Raw genomic sequence first — 26,881 nt, 5'->3', positions numbered from 1 at the left:
CACGTGGCCACTTCCCAGTTCTTTCCACCTCACCACATGCCATCACCTTCGTCTTTCCTATATTCACCTTCAGACCTTTTGTCTCCAAACATTCCTTCCACTTGTTCATCTTTTCCTTCAGTCCATCCATACTTTCCGCAATCAACACCAGATCATCTGCATACAACAACTCCCACGGTAAACCATCCTTTACGTTCTGAGCCAGCACCTCCATCACAGCTACAAATAGTAGTGGACTGAGTACCGACCCCTGATGCACTCCCACCTTCACCTCAAACTCACCACTGTTCCCGTCCTTCGTCCTTACAGCTGTGCGCGCTCTTTTGTACATTGCCATCACAACTCTGATCAACCATTCCTCCACTTCTAACTTCCTCAATGCCCATGTCAATACTTTGCGTGGAACCCTATCGAATGCTTTCTCCAGATCAACAAACCCAAGAAACAACTTCTTCCTCTTCTCCATGTACTTCTCCTGCAATTGCCTCACAATAAAGAGCATGTCTGTCATTCCTCTTCCTGGCATAAATCCAAACTGCATTTCGTCGATCTTCACCTTCCTTATCCTCCTCTTCACAGCATCAATCCATCGTTCGGCCCTCCAACACCCTTTCCAATACCTTCATTCCATGCTCCAATAACTTTATCGCTCGGTACGAGCCACACTCCAGAGGGTCACCTTTCCCCTTGTATAGAGGGACGAGGGTACAGACAGAGAATTAATAAATTGCTTAACCCCACTTTGCGCTTCGCACGCGGGGTAAAGGTGCACCGCAGGATGCCGAGTTTCTTCAACGCAAGCACGACAGGCCCAGCTTAATGTCATTTTTTTATTGCTCTCCGCCACATTGTGGCAGCTGCACTCTGTACAAAGGTGTGTGGCAGAGACTGGAAATTAGGTCTGGCTCAAGGTGCCGTTGGTTGGGGCCAAAGGTGAGGTTATCACATACGGGTAAGTTTTAAGGAATCACTAAAATAAAACGAGTAAAAAACCAAAAGGAAATTAAAATTAACACCATAGTAGGTAGAACGTGGGGTGTGAGATGCACCGAGCCAATTAGGTACAACAAGCGAGCTCCAAGCTGGCAGGATTACTGCTGGTCGGGTTCGCCTGTAACCACTCAAACCCCCAGCCTCAGGCAGGAGTAGTGGTCGGGAATAAAACAACGGCTATGCATTCATCTTCACCTCGATCTTGGCAACGGCTCTCCACTTAAACAGTGATCCTCCTGCGATGCGGAAGCGAACATTCAATTTACCCCCACAATTGATTTTTACTCAAGTTCATGTCAACCATGATGTAGGCCTCAAAGCCGATAAAAACAATCAAAATGTGGGCGTACGTACTTAATTAGTGCCATCTCAACATCTAACTTTCTACCTGAAATTTCAGCTAAACTTGCCAGCTGCCCGTTCTCAAGAAACCATGAGGAGACTTAACGACGCCACAGGTAAACACCGTGGCGACCCGTAATTGTTAAGAACTATTTGAAAATCTCACCTCCCTGCTTCAAATGAATGAACGAGGACTGACAAAGCAAAGTTGGAGGAGAAGTGGGTACAAGTGAGGTGGTGATGGGATGAGGGAAGGGTCGAGTCATAATATCCACTGTTCACCACCCACATCTCCGTTACATTGAATCCCGTCGGCTCTCGTCCCACCAGCCAATAAACCAAGGCACCCCATGCTCCCACCTTCTTCCCCCAGCTTCCCCCGGTCCCCCTCGGTCTGTTCTTGAGACGATGTCTCGAGCACAAGGACAGGGAGAGAGAGCAGTGTGCTAAGCACCTGGAAGCGGGAGAGGGAGACAGGATCAGAGAGGGAGGAACAAGGGGAGAGTAAAGACAAAAGAGTGAGATTAGGGCAGGCATTTTCTGCTCACCTGCAGCTCCACCTCTGTCAGGTGAAACTATTTCCCCCAAGTCCTCGATCACTGTGGTGGAGGTTGGGTGAGGGTTGCATAACGGTAATGACTTGGGAGATCCCAAAGGTTTTTTTGTTTTTTTCTTTCTTTTTTGGTACATATGTAGGAAACCCAGAGAGTAAAGGCTACACAAGGCAATTTTGCAGTTTGATTTTTTTTATGAATCGCCAAATAATTCCATCAAAATGTGACAAGAAAAACTTCGATACTGAAATACCACAGATCAAAGTGAACTTTATAAGACAAACGTACCTAACTGAGTTCGCAAAAACAAATGTGAGGATCATGGAGTAGCTATAGTACATGTGTTACATGCAGAATGAGGTCATATCCCCACAATTGTGCATGTGGTTTGTTCTGCACAAACTTAGCTTCACGCCATTTTTAAATGAGAAGTCACAGTCATGGATGAAATGTTGCCCGAGGGTATTCCGCTCTTTCTTTTCTACATATACATGGGAGATCAAAGTTCATGGAAGTGTGAGGTTACATATGGTGAAAAGGCAACCTAGTGGCAGGGAGTCATAGTTTAAAAAAAAATAATGTAGAAGAGGAAGAGAAGAGTATGTGGAGAAAGAGAGGGAGAGTCACTTGAGTCACTTGCAAGTTAAAGTTGCGTGTGTACGTGTGGCGTACGTGCGTGTCTGCATTTTTAAAATTCATTTTCTCGGCAACCATTGGTCCAATTGACAGGACATTTTCACCATCGGAGCGGCTCCGCCAACAGATTTTTTTCGTAATTATGTCATAGGTCACGTGGTGCAGACACCATCTTGGAAAAATGTTTCACCTCTATATCTCAAGCCACCCAATGAAATAAATTGAAACGTGCTCATTGTAAAGAACTCAATATGGAGAATAAGTGTGATATCACCATCACCAATATGATCACCACCATTTGAAGCAAGGTGTTAATCCTGGCTGATGTTTCAGGTGTTAATCCTCAGTCAGAGCAAAAGAGTAATTCTACTTTTTCCAAGGAATGACTTGGACCAATAGTGGATCCCCAATCCACGACTCGCTTTAGAACGATTTTTGCTACATGATCAGCCGAAGCGAGGTGGTGGATTGGACGTTAAGGTCAAACCTCTTCCAGTGGCTGACCATGGAAATCGATCGGTGGGTTCATTTGACAATCCTTACAGCATGACAGGGCGATACTGATGTGTCAGAGTTTAAATAAATGTTATATTTGTCAGACCAGCATTTAATTAATTCCAAATCAGCAGAGCGTAACCGCTGCTGTCTACCTGTTTGTGGTGCGTGGTACTCCATGAATGCTTTTTACTGGTTAATACACAATTAGTATAGTACGTGAAACAATTTATTGGGTGGTTTTGTTTCTCAATCTTTAGGTCATGAATAATCCCAACCACCTTAACCTCATGTGAAAGACACGTATGTGCATGTATGTGTACTCATGGACATATACATCTTGTGCTCACCAGTTCGTTCATCATGGAGGTCAGCTGGCTGAATTCCTTCCACGTGGCCTGCTTCCTCTGTGCGCACACAACAAATGTTTGCAAAATAATTATGTAATGTCACTCTTCATCCCTTTTCTTCAGCCTCATCAGGACCTCAAACACAGCAACTCACCATTAGTTGCCTCCGCAGATCTCCGTGATTTCTCTGTTGCCTCGCGTTTCCTTTCTTCAAGCTCTTCTCGTTCTTGCGCCCTTTCCCTCACCACACGCGCCGCCTCCTCCGCACGCACCCTCTCCCTTAACACATGCTCCGCTTGCTCCCTCTCCTTACGTTCAGCCTGTTCCCTGCGCTCCCGCTCCTTACGCTCCGCTTGCTCCCTTTCCACTTGGTGCGCCTGCTCCCTTTCCCTAGCTCTGTGTTCCGCCTGTTCCCTCTCCCGAGCCGCAAGCTCCACCTCCTCCCTCTCTCTTGCTTCACGGTCCCTATCCCTTGCTATGCGCTCCGCCTGCTCCCTCGCCGCGCGCTCCGCCTGCTCCCTCGCCACGCGCTCCGCCTGCTCCCTCGCCGCGCGCTCCGCCTGCTCCCTCGCCGCACGCTCCGCCTGCTCCCTCGCCGCGCGCTCCGCCTGCTCCCTCGCCGCGCGCTCCGCCTGCTCCCTTGCCGCACGCTCCCTCGCCACGCGCTCCGCCTGCTCCCTCGCCGTGCGCTCTGCCTGCTCCCTCGCCGTGCGCTCTGCCTGCTCCCTCGCCGCGCGCTCCGCCTGCTCCCTCGCCGCGCGCTCAGCCTGCTCCCTCGCCGTGCGCTCAGCCTGCTCCCTCGCCGCGCGCTCAGCCTGCTCCCTCGCCGCGCGCTCAGCCTGCTCCCTCGCCGCGCGCTCAGCCTGCTCCCTTGCCGCGCGCTCAGCCTGCTCCCTCGCCGCACGCTCAGCCTGCTCCCTCGCCGCATGCTCCGCCTGCTCCCTCGCCGCGCGCTCCGCCTGTTCCCTCTCTCTCGCTACACGCTCGGCCTGTTCCCTTTCCCTCACAGCATGCTCTTCTTCTGTTTCTTCTTCTTCCGTTTCTTCTTCTTCATCAGACTGCATTTCCCAATCTGCATTGCCCAAAATGCCGTCTGTCTCCTTTGGCGATTCATCCTCAACAGCTACATGTAATGTCGACCTTTCTTCGTGAGTTTTGATTTTTTGTGCTTGTTCATCTTTTTTTGCACCCAGACTATCAGCTGCCCACTCTTCATTCAGGAGCTGTTCAGCCTCTCGTTTAAACTCTTCATCCATTTCCTCTTCTTCAAAATCATCACCAACATCCTCCTCTGCATCCTCCTTTTCTTTACGTTCCTCTTTCTTGTATGCTGGAATGTTGTGTTTCTCCTCCCTCTTCTCCCCTGGGGAGGCGCGGAGAGCCGCGTTACACCAATTGATAATGAGGTGGTCACTGTTGACATATCTGTCTTGTCATTCCATCAGCCAGTCAAGCTCAAAACCCAGGAAACCAATCAGACAGTGACAGCAATACCCTTATGACAGACACCCTTATGCAGTAAGACGGTCAGCAAGAGCAGAAGAAGCAATAACCACGACAAGCCGTGTCACATTAAGCAAGACATGCGCAAGCCCGATGTTCAGCCATTATTACAGCAAAAATGGGAAGAAAGTGAATGACTGGACTGACCACTTTCAGATGGCGACTCAGCGGTCGGAGGCTTTGGTGTGGGCGTTGGAACCGGCATGTCACTGTCCTTCCACGACACCTTGTTACTTAATACTGGGGGAAGAAGAGGGCAAGGGATTAAAAAAACAAAAAATCAAGGACAGATACATTCAAAGTACACCGTCCCCATGTCAAATAAATCAATATCCTACAGTGTGGCACTGCCAGGGTGGCTTTGGCACCCAGCGATACTGCTGTGCAGCACATAGGGACGGTATTCGGAGGGAGAGGTGTGCAATAATTAATTAATTGCATAACTAAAAAATAATTTCTTAATCAATTGGCTAATAACATACCTCAACCACCAGTGTTTCATCCAAAGCTGCAACTTATTGAAAATTAAAGTCATTAATCAAAAAATAATAATAATAATTGATTAATCCATAAATTAATAAATAGATTCATTGACTCATCAAAAATATCCTTCACAACCAAATCACTTGGTCATTGTCATGTCCAAATATCATCTTCCTAACTCAAAAGGTGCCTGAGATATTGCCCAGATGAGAAAGGAAATAAATAAGTACTCAATGAATCACTAATAATTAAGCAATATATCAATTAATTGATTAATCAGAAAACCCCAAAAAAGTTTTTGACATAGTATATGCTCACTATTGTACCGAAACTTCAGCTTCCTAGCGCGATGGCTGAGATATCGCCCGGACAAACAAACAAGAAATAAAGAAACCGGAGTAAAAACTGAGTACTCCCTTTCAGTGCGCGTCATCGCCGGGCCCCCATTGGTGCCCAGCGATGACATAATGCAGCGCCTGGAGATGGCATAAGAAAAGAGTAGTGTCCCAAAAAAAACAAAAAACCCCAAGGATTAAAACAAAAGAAAGTAATTTGCTACAAAAGAGATGACCATGGGCAGTTGAGCCACACAAGGAGAGTTCTAAAGGTTATTCGAACGACATACCTATATAGTCTGACACACCAACGTTTTATCATGTCAACACGTGTATATAACTGGGAAAGGAACATTTATTTAAACGCCTTAAACACATCGTGGACCATTGTAAGCGTCTCGATAATTGACCTTTTTGAATGGCTCAAGTACGCCACGGCATATTCATCCTGGAGACAAGTCCCACCCAATTTTCCTTGATGTCTTCGAGAATCCGCCGTCAGTCTCGTCTCAGATACACCCATGAATACCGTCAATCCTCCTATAATGGGCGCTGACGAACATATGGTTCCCTCCCTCCTTCCCCCCCCCCCCCCCCAGGTACGGATCCACAATTGGGGCTTGTGAGGGTTGTGAGGTTTTGCACTGACCAACTCCGAATATACATAAACAACGGCCTCTCAGAAGCTTTGGAAAATCCTCTCTTCCTTTTTGTCGATGACTCCACATTGCGTCGTCCAGTACTCCATACCACAAACAGCCAGGGAAGCAGCTGCATCAGTTTCTGCTGATCTGGAATTGATCCGATGTTGGTCTGATAAATGGACCATGCCTTGCAATCTGGGAAAAACTCAGTCGTACTCTGTCACTCCAGAAGGATCATCAAGTGAATCCCCCTGAAGGTTCTCATGGGTTAGCAGCTGGAAGGGTTTGTCGCATTAATCTCTTGACCTTTCAATCAGCCTTCACCTCTTGGGTTGATGTCACAAATCTGGTCTCGCATCAATATCAGCCTGGGCATTGTCCGTAGATCCAGGTCATTCCATAGGGGGAAAAACCAAGACCGACAGTCTAACAATTAGTTAGCTCCTGGACTCTGTGTCCTTCTCTCCTGACAAGGTGGACAAGTTTCTGTCAAACCTAGACTCCGATTCTGCAACTGGAACAGACGGCATCAGCCCACGGGTCCTAAAATCCTGCTCTGCCACTCTTTCACACCCACTCTCGATTCTCTTGACCCTCTCTTTTGCTCAAGGTCATCTGCCGTCAGCTTGGAAATCAGCAAACATTACCGCTTTACACAAAAAAGGTCCAAAAACAGATCCTTGCAACTACAGACCAATCAGCCTGCTCCCAATTATCAGCAATGTCATGGTATCCATCATTGCTTCAGATATCAAATCTTTCCTCTTCTCCAATGGCTTGATCTCTGATCATCAATTTGGTTTCAGATCAGGTCACTCTACTCTGGACATGCCACTTCTGCTGTCTCAACAATGGATGGAGGTCCTCAATGCCAAACAGAAAATCAGAGCCGTCTCCCTTGACATATTACGTGCCTTCGATACGGTCTGGCACCCCTGATGCTGATGACTCCACTCTCTGCCGCTCCATCACTCATCCCTCAGATCGGCAGTCTGCAGCCTCCTCACTCTCTGCAGACCTGGACAAAATCACAGACTGGTCAAACAATTGGAACAAGTCTTTCAATCCGGACAAATCTCACACTCTCACTATGTCTCTCCAAATAGACCGACTGGACAACCCTCCCATCTACTTTCTGAACAATCCTCTCCAAGAAGTTCTGTCACTCAAGCTTTTGGGTCTCACTATCTGCCATGATCTTTCCTGGAAAACCACATTTCCAAGCTGGCCTCCAAAGCCAGTCGCCGACTGGGCATCCTCCGTCGTGCGAAGTCCTTGCTTGGCACACCTGAGCTCCTCTCCACATACAAGGCTTTCATCTGCAGCTCAATGGAATAGTGCTCTCCCCTCTGGGCTGGTGCTCCCGCCTCACACCTAGCTCGTCTTCACGCTGTTGAAACCAAAGCGTTCAGAATCATTGGAATCTCCCGCGATGAAGCTAACTCCAAGGGCCTTTCACTCACTCACCGCAGGCAGGTTGGTGGTCTTTCCGTCTTCTACTGACTCCTCTCTGGCATTGCCCGCCCAGCTCTCTCTGGGCTCTGTCCCCCCCCAAATATTCCTTCAGGTCACACAAGATCTGCCAGCAAACCTCTTCTGGTGAAATTGCCAAAATCAAGACTCTGCTCACCTTCACTCTTTCATTCCTCTTTACTCCCGCCTCTGGAACAAACTCCCTCACTCTCTTCAATCCTACTCCTCCCTCCAGGTCCTTAAAACAGCTGTTCACCACCATCTCTTATCTTCCACCATCTAAAACCTTGATCTTTTCTACCCCCGTTAATTCACCCCAGATCCACTTTTTTGAAATACCGACTTCTTTCCTGGGAATCCCAGCAGTATCCCTGTGTTTTATACCTCTCCCACCACCACCCCCCTCCCATGCTTCCTCCCCCCAAGCCCTCTCCCTTCCACAGATCTCCCGATGTCCCTGTTCTCTGCTGTTGTACTTGTGTGCTTCCCTCTCGCTCCCCATCTCGTCTCCCGCTCCCTTTATTGTACGTTTTGTGTGTCGGGTTGTTTTTTTTGTGATTGATGTTAGCTCTTACACGAGCCTCGATCGTGTATGCAAAAAAAAAGCAAAAAAAAAAAACAAAAAAAAAAACAATGGCGTAGCCAGGCTTTGATCTGCTGAGTGGAGGACCTGCTGTCCCCCTGTCATGTGACCAGATCCTCAGCTTTGATTGGTGGACGTTTGTGAGGGACATGCATACAAACACTGGACGGACAGACAAATGTTCCAGACGGCGTTGCCTTACGGGCTACGCCGTAAAAATATGGCTGCTGAATTACGTGACCGATGAAGCTATCAATTTCTTTTTCTGACTAATTTATCCCTTTGACCACGCTCAATAAATTTCATACTGATCAGATCAAGCGTTCTACTTGTCGATTTATGAAGTCATAATGAAGACACCTCTGACAACACAAAGGATTTTTCTCTCTCACGAACCCGGGTTACACTCCCCCTAAAATAGATGAATTAATTATGTAAAATGATTTAAAATCACGGGGCAACCCGGGTTACCGCGTGGTGGATCATATGTTATTCCCTAATTCTAAATAATGCACGATATCTGAACAGTCCGGGGTGAAGACCACAAGATACTGGATATATCAGACCCGAGCAGTTTTTTGCCGGGAAGCTGCGCTTCGATTTTTTTTTTTTTTGGCCTTTACATCGACAATGTCTTTGCCAATACTAACTAATGAACTTGGATTGCAGCAGAAATGATAAAAAAAGAAAAATAAGTCAAGAACGGGGAAACTTGTGTATTTTGTCTATTTTTGGCGAAAGAAAATAGTGAAATGTTGAATTAAAAAATTTTTTTTTTCCGCCCGACTTTTCAAGAGTTGAAAACAAACCGATGGACATTCAACTCGCATATTAAGTGAAGTAAATAAACAATGAGAGGTGATGAAAATCTGCTTGGTTGTGAAATGCCTATGAACGTAATTAATAAAACACCCAGCTTTGCCTGACAATGCCGGTTACCTTTGCTAGCGAAGAAATAAACTGGAACGGCACTCGGTAGTGCGCGTACCTCCACCGGGCTGAACAGTTTACGTTTTGTGTCCCACCGATCTGGAACAGAACCTGAACCAAAATTTAATCGACTTGCTGTCACCTAACGAACTCCGCCACAACGTTTTGAAATAGCGTGCTTTTGGTCCCAACTCTCAATGGTGAAAAATTACTTGAAATTAAAAATCACACTTGTAGCCAAAGGAAGCGGTTCAGTTTGACATTTTAATATAAAATAGGCAAAGCCAAGAAATGAATGAATGAATGAATGATCGTTTTAAGGCCATTTTCCCCGCTAGAGCGGGGGTTAGCCTTGCGGGCCCCATGACGATCATGGTTCCCTGTTTGAGGCAATGTTTTTATGGCCGGATGTCCTTCCTGACGCCAACCCTTAGTCGCCTCTTACGATGCGCAGGGATACGGTGTACCTATTCTAAGCCGGGGTACACACCGGGATCATTCATCCCAGCAAGCTGGTGCTCGATTTGCCGACCTCGGAAGGATGACAGGCCGAGTCAACCCCCCTGGCGTTAATTCAGCGATCGACCGGGATTCGAACCCAGGATCCTAGGATCCCAAGCCGGCACCCTAACCTCTAAGCCAACACCAGGCTTCAAGAAATGAATGAACTAAACCCTATCGAACCCTTTAGAATTACCCTTTAAAATCCATTAGAATTAAACAGTTGGTTAAAAAGGTTCTTCTTCATTTTTGACAGACGGAAGGACAGAGCCAAATATTGAAGTGGATTCACCGCTTAAAGTTTATTGTATCTGGATCCGGATCTTCACCAAATCGAAATCGGCTCATTCTTGTCACCTGCCCAACTCATCCACCAAGTTGTCCGAATCCATAAACAACCTTTTGAGATATCAAAGCGACATATCGTTTTTGGCTCTATCTCTCAACTTGTGAAGAATCGCTGAGAAAATTCTAGTATCTGGATCCAGATTCGGATCTTCACCCAAATCATATCGATTAGTCCTCGTCACATACCCAACCTGTCTACCAAGCTACGTCCAAATCTGTCCATAACATTCTTGAGATATCTTGCTCACAGACAGACGGCTTAAAACAACCTCCGTCCATCGAAGTTGGCGGAGATAACAAATAAATAAAAATGCACAAAGGGACCAATTTACGAAAGAAAAAAAAACCTCTCGGTGTACTTTGGCTGTTGCCTTACCAGTGAACATGGCTCTTAAATCATCCAAATCAAAGTCAGCGTCTCCGTCAAAATCCCAGGTATTGAGCTTGTCTGAAGAAAAAAAAACAGGAAATGGGGCGAAGGAAAACATCACGACAAACTCTTGGGCCAATCAACACAATAGGAAAAAAGATGCATTCATTGGGATGGAATGGATAAAACATATTCACCCTGCACGACCTTCTTCGCATCCTCAAAGTCAAAGTCCGAGTCCCCGTCGACATCATATGGTGCTAGGTGTTCTGAAATCACAAGACGCAAGGCCTTCGTTTGAATCATTCACCGACCTTCAATTGCACTTTCATTCCGAAAGAAGAAATCCAAAGTGGTCTTCCTTTCCACATGCCCCAGTCCTCGGCTTCCCTTCGATATTCTTACCCTCATCATCATACCTTTGAGAACACCGACGTCGACGATCCCCAGTACCACCACGCCGACGGCTACTACGCCAACCAAGGCGGCCACGATGAGGCATTTCAGTCCGAGCCCCATTCCTCGGCGCGGAGTCGCTTTGCTCCCCTTTGCTGCATTCCCCTTCTTGGCCTTGCTTCCCTTGTTGCCCCCAGGCACAGAGGCTTTGACTTCAGGGACTAGAGGAGATAGTGGAGTGATGGATGCTGCTGGTTACATCAAATACTGTATAAATAAATAAATATTCAAACGCAAATACATTTTAACACTATCGACGATGAAAATGCTTTAGGGGTGCGGGCAGGTGCTCTAGAGACCGAGATCTACGAGTGAAGGGGAGAGATGGGGCGGGGATGAAATCATGAAGCTTACTCGGAAGTGGAACCTTCTTCTTGGGAGGAGCAACTGTGTACAAAGCAGGGAAGGGGGTGGGAGGAAGACAACGTCAGGTACAATTGGTAGGTCGGAAAAATAAAAAACTGGTGTTTTCCAGGTTTCATCACGCTCAGCACTCACCTTCATTATACAACAACGGATACGAATAATAGGGGCTCATACGATTCGCTACCCACAACTGCTTGTACTTGTACTCCCCACTTTCCTTCTTCAGACTGGAACGTTCATCCAAAATATTTGTGAAAAGCCTCGGGGTGAATATGTGACGTTAAAAAAAAAGAAAAAAAAAGAAAAGATAAAAACCCCACCTTTCATTCTTTATCAACACAGGTTACTCCACCTGCACCTACCCCTTTATAAAAAGGCAAGCAAGCATTTTGTGCTAATAATCTAGCAGCTCACTCTACCTGAGAAACGGGTAGCCCAACCTCCGTTCGAGATATTACGCCACTCTACAATGATTACGCGTTTGAGCAAAACAATCGAGCAAAGTCCATTCCCCTCTTAGTCCCACAGTCACCTCCTCCAGAAAGGACAGACGTGGCAACTTCATAAAAACACAAAACTAACTGCACTTAAACCCAGTCTCTCGCACTCCATGCTCAAATACAGATATTACGATGGCTACACGAGCAACTGCGTTGATTATCTCTATACGAGGTCGCGGTGTATAATCATGCACACGTGACAGGTGCAGTATCAATAACTCAAAAGAATAATAATAATAAATCCAAACCATAATTCACCGATCACTTGTGCGTGTCTTTGTGCATGCGTGTCTTTGTGCGTGCGTGTCTTTGTGCGTGCGTGTCTTTGTGCGTGCGTGTCTTTGTGCGTGCGTGTCTTTGTGCGTCTGTGCGCGTCTTTGTGCGTCTGTGCGCGTCTTTGTGCGTCTGTGCGTGTCTTTGTGCGTCTGTGCGTGTCTTTGTGCGTGTCTTTGTGCGTCTGTGCGTGTCTTTGTGCGTCTGTGCGTGTCTTTGTGCGTCTGTGCGTGTCTTTGTGCGTGCGTGTCTTTGTGCGTCTGTGCGTGTCTTTGTGCGTGCGTGTCTTTGTGCGTGCGTGTCTTTGTGCGTGCGTGTCTTTGTGCGTGCGTGTCTTTGTGCGTGCGTGTCTTTGTGCGTGCGTGTCTTTGTGCGTGCGTGTCTTTGTGCGTGCGTGTCTTTGTACGTGCGTGTCTGTGTGCGTGTCTTTGTGCGTCTGTGCGCGTGTCTTTGTGCGTCTGTGCGTGTCTTTGTGCGTCTGTGCGTGTCTTTGTGCGTCTGTGCGTGTCTTTGTGCGTCTGTGCGTGTCTTTGTGCGTCTGTGCGTGTCTTTGTGCGTCTGTGCGTGTCTTTGTGCGTCTGTGCGTGTCTTTGTGCGTCTGTGCGTGTCTTTGTGCGTCTGTGCGTGTCTTTGTGCGTCTGTGCGTGTGTGCGTGTCTTTGTGCGTCTGTGCGTGTCTTTGTGCGTCTGTGCGTGTCTTTGTGCGTCTGTGCGTGTCTTTGTGCGTCTGTGCGTGTCTAAGTGCGTCTGTGCGTGTCTACGTGCATGTCTACGTGCGTCTGTGCGTGTCTACGTGCGTCTGCGCGTGTCTACGTGCGTGCGTCTGTGCGTGTCTTCGTGCGTGCGTCTTTGTGTGTGTGTTTGTATGTCTTTGTGCGTGCGTGCTTGTGTGCGTCTGTATTTGTGCTTGTGTGTCTTTGTGCATGTGCGTGTTTGTGTGTGTCTTTGTGCACGTGTGTGTGTCTTTGTGCACGTGTGTGTGTCTTTGTGCACGTGTGTGTGTCTTTGTGCACGTGTGTGTGTCTTTGTGCACGTGTGTGTGTCTTTGTGCACGTGTGTGTCTTTGTGCACGTGTGTGTCTTTGTGCACGTGTGTGTCTTTGTGCACGTGTGTGTGTCTTTGTACAAGTGTGTGTGTCTTTGTGCACGTGTGTGTCTTTGTGCACGTGTGTGTCTTTGTGCACGTGTGTTTCCTTGTGTTGGGTTTGTTGCATCAGATTTCCGTTGGCTTTGTTTTGGTTGAGTGTTATTTACGATTCGGGACCAGGATAAAAATCAAATAATATGTTGAATAATTGCAAGGTTTAATGAAGCGTTAGGTTACGGTGATCAAGCATTACGTTACGGCGATCAAGCATTACGTCAAGGCGATCAAGCATTACGTCACGGGGATCAAGCATTACGTCACGGGGATCAAGCATTACGTCACGGGGATCAAGCATTACGTCACGGCGAAAAAGCATTACGTCACGGCGATCAAGCATTACGTCACGGCGATCAAGCATTACGTCACGGCGAAAAAGCATTACGTCACGGCGATCAAGCATTACGTCACGGCGATCAAGCATTACGTCACGGCGAAAAAGCATTACATCACGGCGATCAAGCATTACGTCACGGCGATCAAGCATTACGTCACGGCGATCAAGCATTACGTCACGGCGATGAAGCATTACGTCACGGCGATCAAGCATTACGTCACGGCGATCAAGCATTACGTCACGGCGATCAAGCATTACGTCACGGCGATCAAGCATTACGTCACGGCGATCAAGCATTACGTCACGGCGATCAAGCATTACGTCACGGCGATCAAGCATTACGTCACGGCGATCAAGCATTACGTCACGGCGATCAAGCATTACGTCACGGCGATCAAGCATTACGTCACGGCGATCAAGCATTACGTCACGGCGATCAAGCATTACGTCACGGCGATCAAGCATTACGTCACGGCGATCAAGCATTACGTCACGGCGATCAAGCATTACGTCACGGCGATCAAGCATTACGTCACGGCGATCAAGCATTACGTCACGGCGATCAAGCATTACGTCACGGCGATCAAGCATTACGTCACGGCGATCAAGCATTACGTCACGGCGATCAAGCATTACGTCACGGCGATCAAGCATTACGTCACGGCGATCAAGCATTACGTCACGGCGATCAAGCATTACGTCACGGCGATCAAGCATTACGTCACGGCGATCAAGCATTACGTCACGGCGATCAAGCATTACGTGACGGCGATCAAGCATTACGTGAGGGCGATCAAGCATTACGTGACGGCGATCAAGCATTACGTCACGGCGATCAAGCATTACGTCACGGCGATCAAGCATTACGTCACGGCGATCAAGCATTACGTCACGGCGATCAAGCATTACGTCACGGCGATCAAGCATTACGTCACGGCGAAAAAGCATTACGTCACGGCGATCAAGCATTACGTCACGGCGATCAAGCATTACGTCACGGCGAAAAAGCATTACGTCACGGCGATCAAGCATTACGTCACGGCGATCAAGCATTACGTCACGGCGATCAAGCATTACGTCACGGCGATCAAGCATTACGTCACGGCGATCAAGCATTACGTCACGGCGATCAAGCATTACGTCACGGCGATCAAGCATTACGTCACGGCGATCAAGCATTACGTCACGGCGATCAAGCATTACGTCACGGCGATCAAGCATTACGTGACGGCGATCAAGCATTACGTCACGGCGATCAAGCATTACGTGACGGCGATCAAGCATTACGTGAGGGCGATCAAGCATTACGTGACGGCGATCAAGCATTACGTGACGACGATCAAGCATTACGTCACGGCGATCAAGCATTACGTCACGGCGATCAAGCATTACGTCACGGCGATCAAGCATTACGTCACGGCGATCAAGCATTACGTCACGGCGATCAAGCATTACGTCACGGCGATCAAGCATTACGTCACGGCGATCAAGCATTACGTCACGGCGATCAAGCATTACGTCACGCCGATCAAGCATTGCGTCACGGCGATCAAGCATTGCGTCACGGCGATCAAGCATTGCGTCACGGCGATCAAGCATTGCGTCACGGCGATCAAGCATTGCGTCACGGCGATCAAGCATTGCGTCACGGCGATCAAGCATTGCGTCACGGCGATCAAGCATTGCGTCACGGCGATCAAGCATTGCGTCACGGCGATCAAGCATTGCGTCACGGCGATCAAGCATTGCGTCACGGCGATCAAGCATTACGTCACGGCGATCAAGCATTGCGTCACGGCGATCAAGCATTGCGTCACGGCGATCAAGCATTACGTCACGGTGATCAAGCATTACGTCACGGCGATCAAGCATTACGTCACGGCGATCAAGCATTACGTGACGGTGATCAAGCATTACGTTACGGCAATCAAGCATTACGTTACGGTAATCAAGCATTACGTTACGGCAATCAAGCATTACGTTACGGTAATCAAGCATTACGTTACGGTAATCAAGCATTACGTTACGGCAATCAAGCATTACGTTACGGTAATCAAGCATTACGTTATGGCAATCATGCATTACGTTACGGTAATCAAGCATTACGTTACGGCAATCAAGCATTACGTTACGGTAATCAAGCATTACGTTACGGTAATCAAGCATTACGTTACGGCAATCATGCATTACGTTACGGCCATCAAGCATTACGTTATGGCAATCAAGCATTACGTTACGGCAATCAAGCATTACGTTACGGTAATCAAGCATTACGTTACGGTAATCAAGCATTACGTTACGGCAATCATGCATTACGTTACGGCCATCAAGCATTACGTTACGGCCATCAAGCATTACGTTACGGTAATCAAGCATTACGTTATGGCAATCATGCATTACGTTACGGTAATCAAGCATTACGTTACGGTAATCAAGCATTACGTTACGGCAATCATGCATTACGTTACGGCCATCAAGTATTATGTTTTAGGGTGCTGGCTTGGGCTCCTAGGATCCTGAGTTTGAATCCCGGTTGATCGCTGAATTAATGCGAGGGGAGTTGACAGCCTGTCGTCCTTCAGAGGTCGGCATATTGAGTACCAGCTTGCTGGGATGAATGATCCCGGTGTGTACCCCGATTTAGAATAGGTACACTGTATCCCTGCGCATCTTAAGAGGCGACTAAGGGTTGGCGTCAGGTAGGGCATCTGGCCATAAAAACATTGCCTCAAACAGGGAACCATGATCGTCATGGGGCCCGCAAGGCTAACCCCTGCTCTAGGTATCTCGGTAATCTCGCAAGGCTAACTCGGTAATCAAGCATTACGTTACGGTAATCATCCATTACGTTACGGTAATCATCCATTACGTTACAGTAATAAAGCATTACATTATATAATCAAGCGTTACGTTACGGAAATTAGAAAAAAGCGTTATTTAATAATTTCGTATACATATTTTTTTCTATTTAATTTTAAATAACGGTTTAATTAAATACTTTTTTTTAAAGCTCATTTTTGAACAGCCCCATATTCGGGTTAAGCAATCTGACCTCAGCTTGTTCTGATACAACTGTGGGGAGGGTGACATGGATACGGGTTGTCGAGTTAATATTTTAATGGCGCATTAAATGTGTGTTACCCAATCAGACCGTTCATCTTTTAAGAGCATGCTTAAAATGTGCGTTTCCAAATCGGCCCATAACTGGATTTTGTCACAGGTTGTGACCACAGTACGGTCATTCTTGCTGCTTCATGCATGTAACACGGGTTATTTTTATTTTATTTTCAGAGCGAGGTGTCAGTTGCCTATACAACGCCCAAATAAAAGGTGTCAGAATAACGTATTTAATGTGGTATGTGTATGAAGAATGTGTTACATGCTTCAATCAAGATCGCCTATCGGGCGGGTACTCTGATAACAATTAATACACAGGCACCAGGAACTCCAACTGACATCCATGTCCCTCCTCCATCGTCGTATCATTATACTCTCCGTCTTACCATTCACCCCCGACAAATATGCCCTCCTTCAATCTCTGACATCATCTCAAGCGCACCAATCAAAAATTAACAATGAAAAAATCAGAACGGTACTCGGTAGGGCGCATACCTCCGCCAGGCTGAACAGTTTATGTTTTGTATCCCAATGATGGGCAGGATCTGGATTCGGACCTGAACAAAAAATCTAATCGGCTTGTTCTTGTTCACCGAACCAACTCATCCACCTCGTTTTGTCAAAATCTGTCAATAACTTTTTAAAATATGTTATTTATCGCTTTTCACCCGATCTCCAAATGGTGAAAAATCACTTAAAAGTTAAATAATCCTCGTATCCAAATCCATATTCAGATCTTCACCAAAATGGAATTGATTAGTCCTTGTCACACACCCAACCTGTCGACCAAGTTTGTCCGAATCCTTCCACAACATTTTGAGATATCCTGCTCACAGACAGACAGCGGTGAAAACATAACCTCCGTTCACCTTTGGAGGTGGAGGTAATAATGACCGTTAATCCACATTTTTTCATCGTGGACAACACAGAGCACATTTACAAGATGTTAACATATCCATTTGAAAGGGACATACCCAGGGGCGTAACGTGTTGCGAGTCGGGGAGGGGACACGTGTGTGGGTGGGAGTCGGGGTGGGGGCACGAGAGTGGGCGGGAGTCGGGGTGGGGGCATGGGAGTGGGTGGGAGTCGGGGTGGGGGCACGAGAGTGGGCGGGAGTCTGGGTGGGGGCACGAGAGTGGGCGTGAATCGGGGTGGGGGCACGAAAGTGGGCGGGAGTCGGGGGTGGGGCACGAGAGTGGGCGAGAGTCGGGGTGGGGGCATGAGAGTGGGCGGGAGTCGGGGTGGGGGCACGAGAGTGGGTGGGAGTCAGGGTGGGGGCACAGGAGTGGTCAGGGTGGGGGCACAGGAGTGGTCGGGGTGGGGGCACGAAAGTGGACGGGAGTCGGGGTGGGGGCACGAGAGTGGGCGGGAGTCTGGGTGGGGGCACGAGAGTGGGCGGGAGTCGGGGTGGGGGCAAGGGAGTGGGCGGGAGTCGGGGTGGGGGCAAGAGAGTGGTCAGGGTGGGCGCACAAGAGTGGGCGGGAGTCGGGGTGGGGGCACGAGAGTGGGCGGGAGTCGGGGTGGGGGCATGGGAGTGGGTGGGGGCACAGGAGTGGGCGGGAGTTTGGGTGGGGGCACGAGAGTGGGCGGGAGTAAGGGTGGGGGCACGAGAGTGGGCGGGAGTAAGGGTGGGGGCACGAGAGAGGGCGGGAGACAGGGTGGGGGCGCGAGAGGGGGCGGGGTCTTGGTGGGGGCGCGAGAGTGGGCGGGGGTCTTGGTGGGGGCGCGAGAGTGGGCGGGGGTCTTGGTGGGGGCGCGAGAGTGGGCGGGGGTCTTGGTCGGTGTTACGAATTCATGTGAATTACTATTCAGGTCTTTGCCCATCAATGTGTAGTCGATTAAAGGTTGTTGTGATTAAAGGGTCAGGAGCCCTTCTGGGAAAAAGGACACCGGAAATGGAAGGAAAAAGACACGAGGTCCTGGAGAAGCGACGATCTTCTTCTTCTTCCTCGCCAAGCTCCGAGGCGAGAGTATCGATATTGAGCAGCGTCTGACGCTGCGTTGGAAAACCCGTCTGGCGAAAGGAATTACCCCTTGACACATCAAGTTGCCGTGGGTTCGTGCACGGAACCCAGCGTCCTACACAGTTCGCCTCACCGTCTACAAGGACGCGTACGGGTCGCACCTTGGGCCTCGCGCGCTGGACAAGCCGCGCGTTGCTTTGCCCGCGTTGCTTGGCAAGGAGGTGCGCGCTGCAACCGTTGTTCCCGGTACGTGACGTGCACGTTTGGGAGCACGTCAGCCAGGGGTTCGTTCAACCGCCCGTGTGCGGAGAAGCCGACCATCATCTTGGTCAGGAGGGGCCCAGAGACATTGTGAGGGACAGAGACCAAAGGGGTCGTGCTTACCCAAGGGGTCGGGAGTGGGGAAAGGGGACACACATATATAAGATGGCCATCTTAATCATATTGGTGATTGATTGTTGATGGTGGATTGTTGATGGTTGTTGATTGTTGATTGCTCGGGGAATATATCATTGATTGTTCCGGATCCTTGGTGTGGGGTGTCTTATTGATTGGAATTCATATTGATTGCGTTACGAAAGCGCATAAATAGTATATCTTTCTGGCGGAGTTCCTCTCACGGTCCGGGGGTCACCGAGACCAGGTAGTCACCGGGAGGACCACGTAACAGAATTGGGGGCTCGTCCGGGATCTAAAATTGTATAAAATAATAAAATAATATTTTTATTAATTAAAATTTATTAATTAAGTATTAATTGGTAAATTTTTGAGAAATTGTGGTAAAGTCTTGGGTGAAGGTTAACAGGTGTTAACGATAGGCACCATGGCGTTTGTGGCACAGAACTTTGCGGTAACCCCGAGTGAGGCACAGTTCCAAGCGTTACTAAAGTCGGACCTCTTGAAATTGGCCAAACATTTTAACTTGGAGGTCCGAACTAATTTGAGGAAGGCAGAGTTGCAGACCACGGTGATACAATCTATGGTGGGATTAGGAACATGGGACGAGTTAGCCTGGGAGTGGCTACCCGAAGAACCAGAAGACGTTGAGCTCCGGAAACTGGAGTTGCAATTACGGAGCCAGGAACGGATCAAAGAAGAAGAAAGGAAAGAGCAGAAGAAGAAAGGAACGAAGAAAAGGAAAGAGCAGAAGAAGAAAGGAAAGCAGAAAAGGAAAGAGCAGAAGAGGAAAGGAAAGCAGAAGAGAGGAGAGAAGAGAAACAAGCAGAGGAAAGGAGAGTGGAACGAGAACTCCAGGAAAGGTTAGCAGAAGAAGAAAGGAAAGCAGAAGAGAGGAGAGAAGAGAAACAAGCAGAGGAAAGGAGAGTGGAACGAGAACTCCAGGAAAGGTTAGAAGGGAGAAAAGCAGAGGAGAGGAGAGCTGCCAGGGAACTCGAAGCAGAGGAGAGAAAAGCCGAAAGGGAGTTGAAGGAACGTAATCTGGCGCTTCAGCAAGAGATTAAATTCAAGGAGCTGGATTTAATGAGAGAACGGGGAGAGGTACCACCCTTGCTGACGGGGTCGACACCTAGCCAGAACACCTGGGATGTGGGCAGACATGTGAGGCTGGTTACACCCTTCAGTGAAAAGGAAGTCGCAAAATTTTTTCCACACTTTGAGAAAGTGGCTCGACAGTTAAACTGGCCGGAGGAGGCCTGGACCATACTAGTGCAAAGTGTGCTGGTGGGAAAAGCTCAAGAGATTTATTCGGCGCTACCAATGGACCAATGTGCAGATTATGAGGTATTGAAGAAGCACATCCTCAAAGCCTATGAGTTGGTTCCGGAAGCTTACCGGCAAAAATTCAGGAATGCCAGGAAGAGGGAGAGTGAGACCCATGTGGAGTTTGCCAGAGTGAAAGAAAACATGTTTGATCGGTGGTGTGAGTCAAAAGGAGTCGGGAACGATTTCGAAGCATTGCGTGACCTGATGCTGGTGGAGGAATTTCAACAGTGTGTCCACGAGGACATCAAAGTGTACCTGCAGGAAAAGAAAGTACCGAAGTTGTGGGACGCAGCCACCATGGCCGATGATTATGCCTTAACACACCGGATAGGGGTCCACGAACCTAACTCCTCGCCTAGATCTCCGCAGGGGAGGTGTGGAACAGCAGGTGCGGACAACGACAATACATGGTGGCGGCCTCGAGATGATTATGGGGACAACGCTGATACCCGAACGGTTCGAAATCAGTGGGCTACGGGCCCAAGACAAACTTATTTTTCGGGGGGCCCGAGGCAGACCACGAGTTTTTCCTCCGGGCCTACTTGCGCTTTTTGCAAGAAACCTGGACACTTGATGTCCAGTTGTTACCTCATGAAAAGGGACAACCCAGAGCGGAGTCCGACTATTACAACTCCGAATGCGATGGCTAGCGTAAGAAATCGCCCACAGAAGAGTTACCAACCATTTATTTATGAGGGGTTTGTCTCCCTCGAGGGAGACTTGACTAACCCAAGACCTGTTAGGGTATTGAGGGACACAGGAGCCCATCAATCCTTAATGCTTGAAGGCATTTTGCCATTGTCAAAGAGTACCGCAACTGGTGATAGTGTTCGGTTACAAGGGATCGGTGGCTGTGTTAGTGCCCCACTTCATGTCATCCATTAGGAAACCGATTTGGTGTCAGGACCGGTCACCGTCGGTTTAAGCCACGCTTCCTGTCGAGGGAGTATCTGTGATTATCGGGAATGATTTGGCCGGGGGGCAAATTTATGGTAACCCGAGGGTTGGTAAAGAGCACAGCAGGGAAAATAACACCACACCAGCTCGGGATGGCGACAAAAGTTCCAAGTCATTTGTAGGGGAACTGATGATTTGGGGGGGGGGGGGGGGGGGGGTGAGTTATCTGGTTTGTTTATCCAAGTTGGCCGGCAAAGAAAGTTTTCGCTGGGTTCAAACTTTCTTTCTTGAAGGGGGGGAGTGTTACGAATTCATGTTAATTACTATTCAGGTCTTTGCTTATCAATGTGTAGTCGATTAAAGGTTGTTGTGATTAAAGGGTCAGGAGCCCTTCTGGGAAAAAGGAGACCGGAAACGGAAGGAAAAAGACACGAGGTCCTGGAGAAGCGACGATCTTCTTCTTCTTCCTCGCCAAGCTCCGAGGCGAGAGTATCGATATTGAGCAGCGTCTGACGCTGCGTTGGAAAACCCGTCTGGCGAAAGGAATTACCCCTTGACACATCAAGTTGCCGTGGGTTCGTGCACGGAACCCAGCGTCCTACACAGTTCGCCTCACCGTCTACAAGGACGCGTACGGGTCGCACCTTGGGCCTCGCGCGCTGGACAAGCCGCGCGTTGCTTTGCCCGCGTTGCTTGGCAAGGAGGTGCGCGCTGCAACCGTTGTTCCCGGTACGTGACGTGCACGTTTGGGAGCACGTCAGCCAGGGGTTCGTTCAACCGCCCGTGTGCGGAGAAGCCGACCATCATCTTGGTCAGGAGGGGCCCAGAGACATTGTGAGGGACAGAGACCAAAGGGGTCGTGAGTACCCAAGGGGTCGGGAGTGGGGAAAGGGGACACACATATATAAGATGGCCATATTAATCATATTGGTGATTGATTGTTGATGGTGGATTGTTGATGGTTGTTGATTGTTGATTGCTCGGGGAATATATCATTGATTGTTCCGGATCCTTGGTGTGGGGTGTCTTATTGATTGGAATTCATATTGATTGCGTTACGAAAGCGCATAAATAGTATATCTTTCTGGCGGAGTTCCTCTCACGGTCCGGGGGTCACCGAGACCAGGTAGTCACCGGGAGGACCACGTAACAGTCGGGGCGCGGGAGTGGGCCGGGGTCTTTGTGGGGGCGCGGGAGTGGGCGGGGGTCTTTGTGGGGGCGCGGGAGTGGGCGGGGGTCTTTGTGGGGGCGCGGGAGTGGGCGGGGTCTTTGTGGGGCGCGGGTGGGGGCACGAGAGTGGTCGGGGTGGGGGCACGAGAGTGGTCGGGGTGGGGGCACGAGAGTGGTCGGGGTGGGGGCACGAGAGTGGTCGGGGTGGGGGCACGAGAGTGGTCGGGGTGGGGGCACGAGAGTGGTCGGGGTGGGGGCACGAGAGTGGTCGGGGTGGGGCACGAGAGTGGTCGGGGTGGGGGCATGAGAGTGGTCGGGGTGGGGCACGAGAGTGGTCGGGGTGGGGGCACGAGAGTGGTCGGGGTGGGGGCACGAGAGTGGTTGGGAGTCGGGGTGGGGCACGAGAGTGGTCGGGAGTCGGGGTGGGGGCACGAGAGTGGTCGGGAGTCGGGGTGGGGGCACGAGAGTGGGCGGGAGTCGGGGTGGGGGCACGAGTCGGGTGGGGGCACGAGAGTGGTCGGGAGTCGGGGTGGGGGCACGAGTCGGGGTGGGGGCACGAGAGTGGGCGGGAGTCGGGGTGGGGGCACGAGAGTGGGCGGGAGTCGGGGTGGGGGCACGAGAGTGGGCGGGAGTCGGGGTGGGGGCACGAGAGTGGGCGGGAGTCGGGGTGGGGACACGAGAGTGGGCGGGAGTCGGGGTGGGGGCACGAGAGTGGGCGGGAGTCGGGGTGGGGGCACGAGAGTGGGCGGGAGTCGGGGTGGGGGCACGAGAGGGGTCGGGGTGGGGGCACGAGAGGGGTCGGGGTGGGGGCACGAGAGCGGTCGGGGTGGGGGCACGAGAGCGGTCGGGGTGGGGGCACGAGAGCGGTCGGGGTGGGGGCACGAGAGCGGTCGGGGTGGGGGCACGAGAGCGGTCGGGGTGGGGGCACGAGAGCGGTCGGGGTGGGGCACGGGAGCGGGCGGGAGTCGGGGTGGGGGCACGGGAGCGGGCGGGAGTCGGGGTGGGGGCACGGGAGCGGGCGGGAGTCGGGGTGGGGGCACGGGAGCGGGCGGGAGTCGGGGTGGGGGCACGGGAGCGGGCGGGAGTCGGGGTGGGGGCACGGGAGCGGGCGGGAGTCGGGGTGGGGGCACGGGAGCGGGCGGGAGTCGGGGTGGGGGCACGGGAGCGGGCGGGAGTCGGGGTGGGGGCACGGGAGCGGGCGGGAGTCGGGGTGGGGCACGGGAGCGGGCGGGAGTCGGGGTGGGGGCACGGGAGCGGGCGGGAGTCGGGGTGGGGGCACGGGAGCGGTCGGGAGTCGGGGTGGGGGGCACGAGAGCGGTCGGGAGTCGGGGTGGGGGGCACGAGAGCGGTCGGGAGTCGGGGTGGGGGGGGCACGAGAGCGGTCGGGAGTCGGGGTGGGGGGGCACGAGAGCGGTCGGGAGTCGGGGTGGGGGGCACGAGAGCGGTCGGGAGTCGGGGTGGGGGGCACGAGAGCGGTCGGGAGTCGGGGTGGGGGGCACGAGAGCGGGCGGGAGTCGGGGTGGGGGGCACGAGAGCGGTCGGGAGTCGGGGTGGGGGGCACGAGAGCGGCCGGGAGTCGGGGTGGGGGCACGAGAGCGGCCGGGAGTCGGGGTGGGGGGCACGAGAGCGGCCGGGAGTCGGGGTGGGGGGCACGAGAGCGGCCGGGAGTCGGGGTGGGGGGCACGAGAGCGGCCGGGAGTCGGGGTGGGGGGGCACGAGAGCGGTCGGGAGTCGGGGTGGGGGGCACGAGAGCGGTCGGGAGTCGGGGTGGGGGGCACGAGAGCGGTCGGGAGTCGGGGTGGGGGGCACGAGAGCGGTCGGGAGTCGGGGTGGGGGGCACGAGAGCGGTCGGGAGTCGGGGTGGGGGGCACGAGAGCGGTCGGGAGTCGGGGTGGGGGGCACGAGAGCGGTCGGGAGTCGGGGTGGGGGGCACGAGAGCGGTCGGGAGTCGGGGTGGGGGGCACGAGAGCGGTCGGGAGTCGGGGTGGGGGGCACGAGAGCGGTCGGGAGTCGGGGTGGGGGCACGAGAGCGGTCGGGAGTCGGGGTGGGGGGCACGAGAGCGGTCGGGAGTCGGGGTGGGGGGCACGAGAGCGGTCGGGAGTCGGGGTGGGGGGCACGAGAGCGGTCGGGAGTCGGGGTGGGGGCACGAGAGCGGTCGGGAGTCGGGGTGGGGGCACGAGAGCGGTCGGGAGTCGGGGTGGGGGGCACGAGAGCGGTCGGGAGTCGGGGTGGGGGGCACGAGAGCGGCCGGGAGTCGGGGTGGGGGCACGAGAGCGGCCGGGAGTCGGAGTGGGGGGCACGAGAGCGGTCGGGAGTCGGGGTGGGGGGCACGAGAGCGGTCGGGAGTCGGGGTGGGGGGCACGAGAGCGGTCGGGAGTCGGGGTGGGGGGCACGAGAGCGGTCGGGAGTCGGGGGCACGAGAGCGGTCGGGAGTCGGGGGCACGAGAGCGGTCGGGAGTCGGGGGCACGAGAGCGGTCGGGAGTCGGGGGCACGAGAGCGGTCGGGAGTCGGGGGCACGAGAGCGGTCGGGAGTCGGGGGCACGAGAGCGGTCGGGAGTCGGGGGCACGAGAGCGGTCGGGAGTCGGGGTGGGGGGCACGAGAGCGTTCGGGAGTCGGGGTGGGGGGCACGAGAGCGTTCGGGAGTCGGGGTGGGGGGCACGAGAGCGGTCGGGAGTCGGGGTGGGGGGCACGAGAGCGGTCGGGAGTCGGGGTGGGGGGCACGAGAGCGGTCGGGAGTCGGGGTGGGGGGCACGAGAGCGGTCGGGAGTCGGGGTGGGGGGCACGAGAGCGGTCGGGAGTCGGGGTGGGGGGCACGAGAGCGGTCGGGAGTCGGGGTGGGGGCACGAGAGCGGTCGGGAGTCGGGGTGGGGGGCACGAGAGTGGTCGGGAGTCGGGGTGGGGGGCACGAGAGTGGTCGGGAGTCGGGGTGGGGGGCACGAGAGTGGTCGGGAGTCGGGGTGGGGGGCACGAGAGTGGTCGGGAGTCGGGGTGGGGGCACGAGTGGGGGCACGAGTGGTCGGGAGTCGGGGTGGGGGGCACGAGAGTGGTCGGGAGTCGGGGTGGGGGGCACGAGAGTGGTCGGGAGTCGGGGTGGGGGCACGAGAGTGGTCGGGAGTCGGGGTGGGGGCACGAGAGTGGTCGGGAGTCGGGGTGGGGGCACGAGAGTGGTCGGGAGTCGGGGTGGGGGCACGAGAGTGGTCGGGAGTCGGGGTGGGGGCACGAGAGTGGTCGGGAGTCGGGGTGGGGGCACGAGAGTGGTCGGGAGTCGGGGTGGGGGCACGAGAGTGGTCGGGAGTCGGGGTGGGGGCACGAGAGTGGTCGGGAGTCGGGGTGGGGGCACGAGAGTGGTCGGGAGTCGGGGTGGGGGCACGAGAGTGGTCGGGAGTCGGGGTGGGGGCACGAGAGTGGTCGGGAGTCGGGGTGGGGCACGAGAGTGGTCGGGAGTCGGGGTGGGGGCAAGAGAGTGGTCGGGAGTCGGGGTGGGGGCACGAGAGTTGTCGGGAGTCGGGGTGGGGGCACGAGAGTGGTCGGGAGTGCACGTTGGTGCAGCTCCCCATCTCTTGGTCATAGTACAGAGTGTGTAAATGTAATGTCTATAAATAGACCAGTCCTCTCCTTTTAAATCATAGTGATTTCTGCTACTTGACAGGCCACACGAGGAAGCACCACCCTCCCATTAGAAAAGCAAGAGTTGCACAATTTCCACGGATTCATTAAATCACGAGACAACGTGATTAATCAAATGCACGTGCACGTGTAATGAGTTAGTACTAGTAGTTACCTGGAGCCTGGAGGGTAGTTTTACCTATAGGGTTCAAATAACATATTCCACATTTAACTTGGAAATTTTATTTTAATACAAAAACCAAACTCTCCCGTTCTTTCTATCCAAGTAAATGTCCAGGTTAAAAGAATAACAATAATAATAATAATAATAATAATAATAATAATCCAGTTCGTGATTTGTCTCTTCATGAACTTCTTTCATTCTCGTCAGTTTCCTTGTACAACCTTCTTCACCAGATTCGGTCCCCATTATACATATTACATTCCCACCCACACCTTACACCTCCACTCACCTGCCACCCCTTCATTCGCCTTCCCCTTCTTGTTCTTCCCCATGGTGCTCAAAGATAAACTCTTTGCGCGGTCAAACACTGAACACTTCTACACCAGGAGCCCCGAGATATGTAAGGAATCACGAAAATCGGTTCTTCGCAACCTTATCCAACAAGAAAATCGTCAGCGAACGTGGCAGCCAGAGATATCGCGACACTTCCCTGGCAGTTCGTTATCAGAAACGGAACGAGGTGCAAGATATCGCGAGAGGTCGATCAGACAACGGCTCACGCTCGGTTCCCATGATTCATCGAGATTTCGTTGTCCTTTTTCC

The 26,881-nt window shown here is 52.1% G+C and overlaps 1 protein-coding gene across 2 annotated transcripts; it reads right to left on the bottom strand.

Annotated features, from left to right (window-relative positions):
- Positions 1-816: 816 nt before the first annotated feature.
- Positions 817-26,881, bottom strand: LOC137427775 (uncharacterized). 2 transcript variants are annotated; one of them, XM_068117502.2, is made up of 10 exons: positions 26,568-26,881; positions 11,351-11,383; positions 10,960-11,157; positions 10,738-10,809; positions 10,547-10,618; positions 5,021-5,113; positions 3,525-4,733; positions 3,371-3,427; positions 1,884-1,934; positions 817-1,789 (listed from the first exon to the last, which is right to left on the bottom strand). In XM_068117502.2, exons 1-10 carry the CDS (start codon positions 26,608-26,610, stop codon positions 1,782-1,784), a joined length of 1,836 nt encoding a protein of 611 aa, XP_067973603.2. In that variant the 5' UTR covers positions 26,611-26,881; the 3' UTR covers positions 817-1,781. The 2 variants fall into 2 exon arrangements, with proteins under 2 accessions (XP_067973603.2, XP_067973605.2); XM_068117504.2 differs by lacking the exon at positions 1,884-1,934.

Source organism: Myxine glutinosa, chromosome 5, assembly GCF_964187855.1.
Source record: "Myxine glutinosa chromosome 5, kmMyxGlut1.1, whole genome shotgun sequence".
Lineage (NCBI taxonomy): Eukaryota > Metazoa > Chordata > Myxini > Myxiniformes > Myxinidae > Myxine > Myxine glutinosa.
The sequence above is the reverse complement of the archived record's forward strand: the minus strand, read 5'-3'. Positions and strand labels throughout refer to the sequence as shown.

Coding starts and splice junctions, on each gene's coding strand:
- LOC137427775 (XM_068117502.2), bottom strand. CDS start 26,610: ATGGGGAAGAACAAGAAGGGGAAGGCGAATGAAGGGGTGGCAG. Junction 3,428..3,524: donor ATCTGCGGAGGCAACTAATG/GTGAGTTGCTGT, acceptor GTGTGCGCACAG/AGGAAGCAGGCCACGTGGAA. Junction 1,935..3,370: donor CCTCCATGATGAACGAACTG/GTGAGCACAAGA, acceptor CCTCCACCACAG/TGATCGAGGACTTGGGGGAA.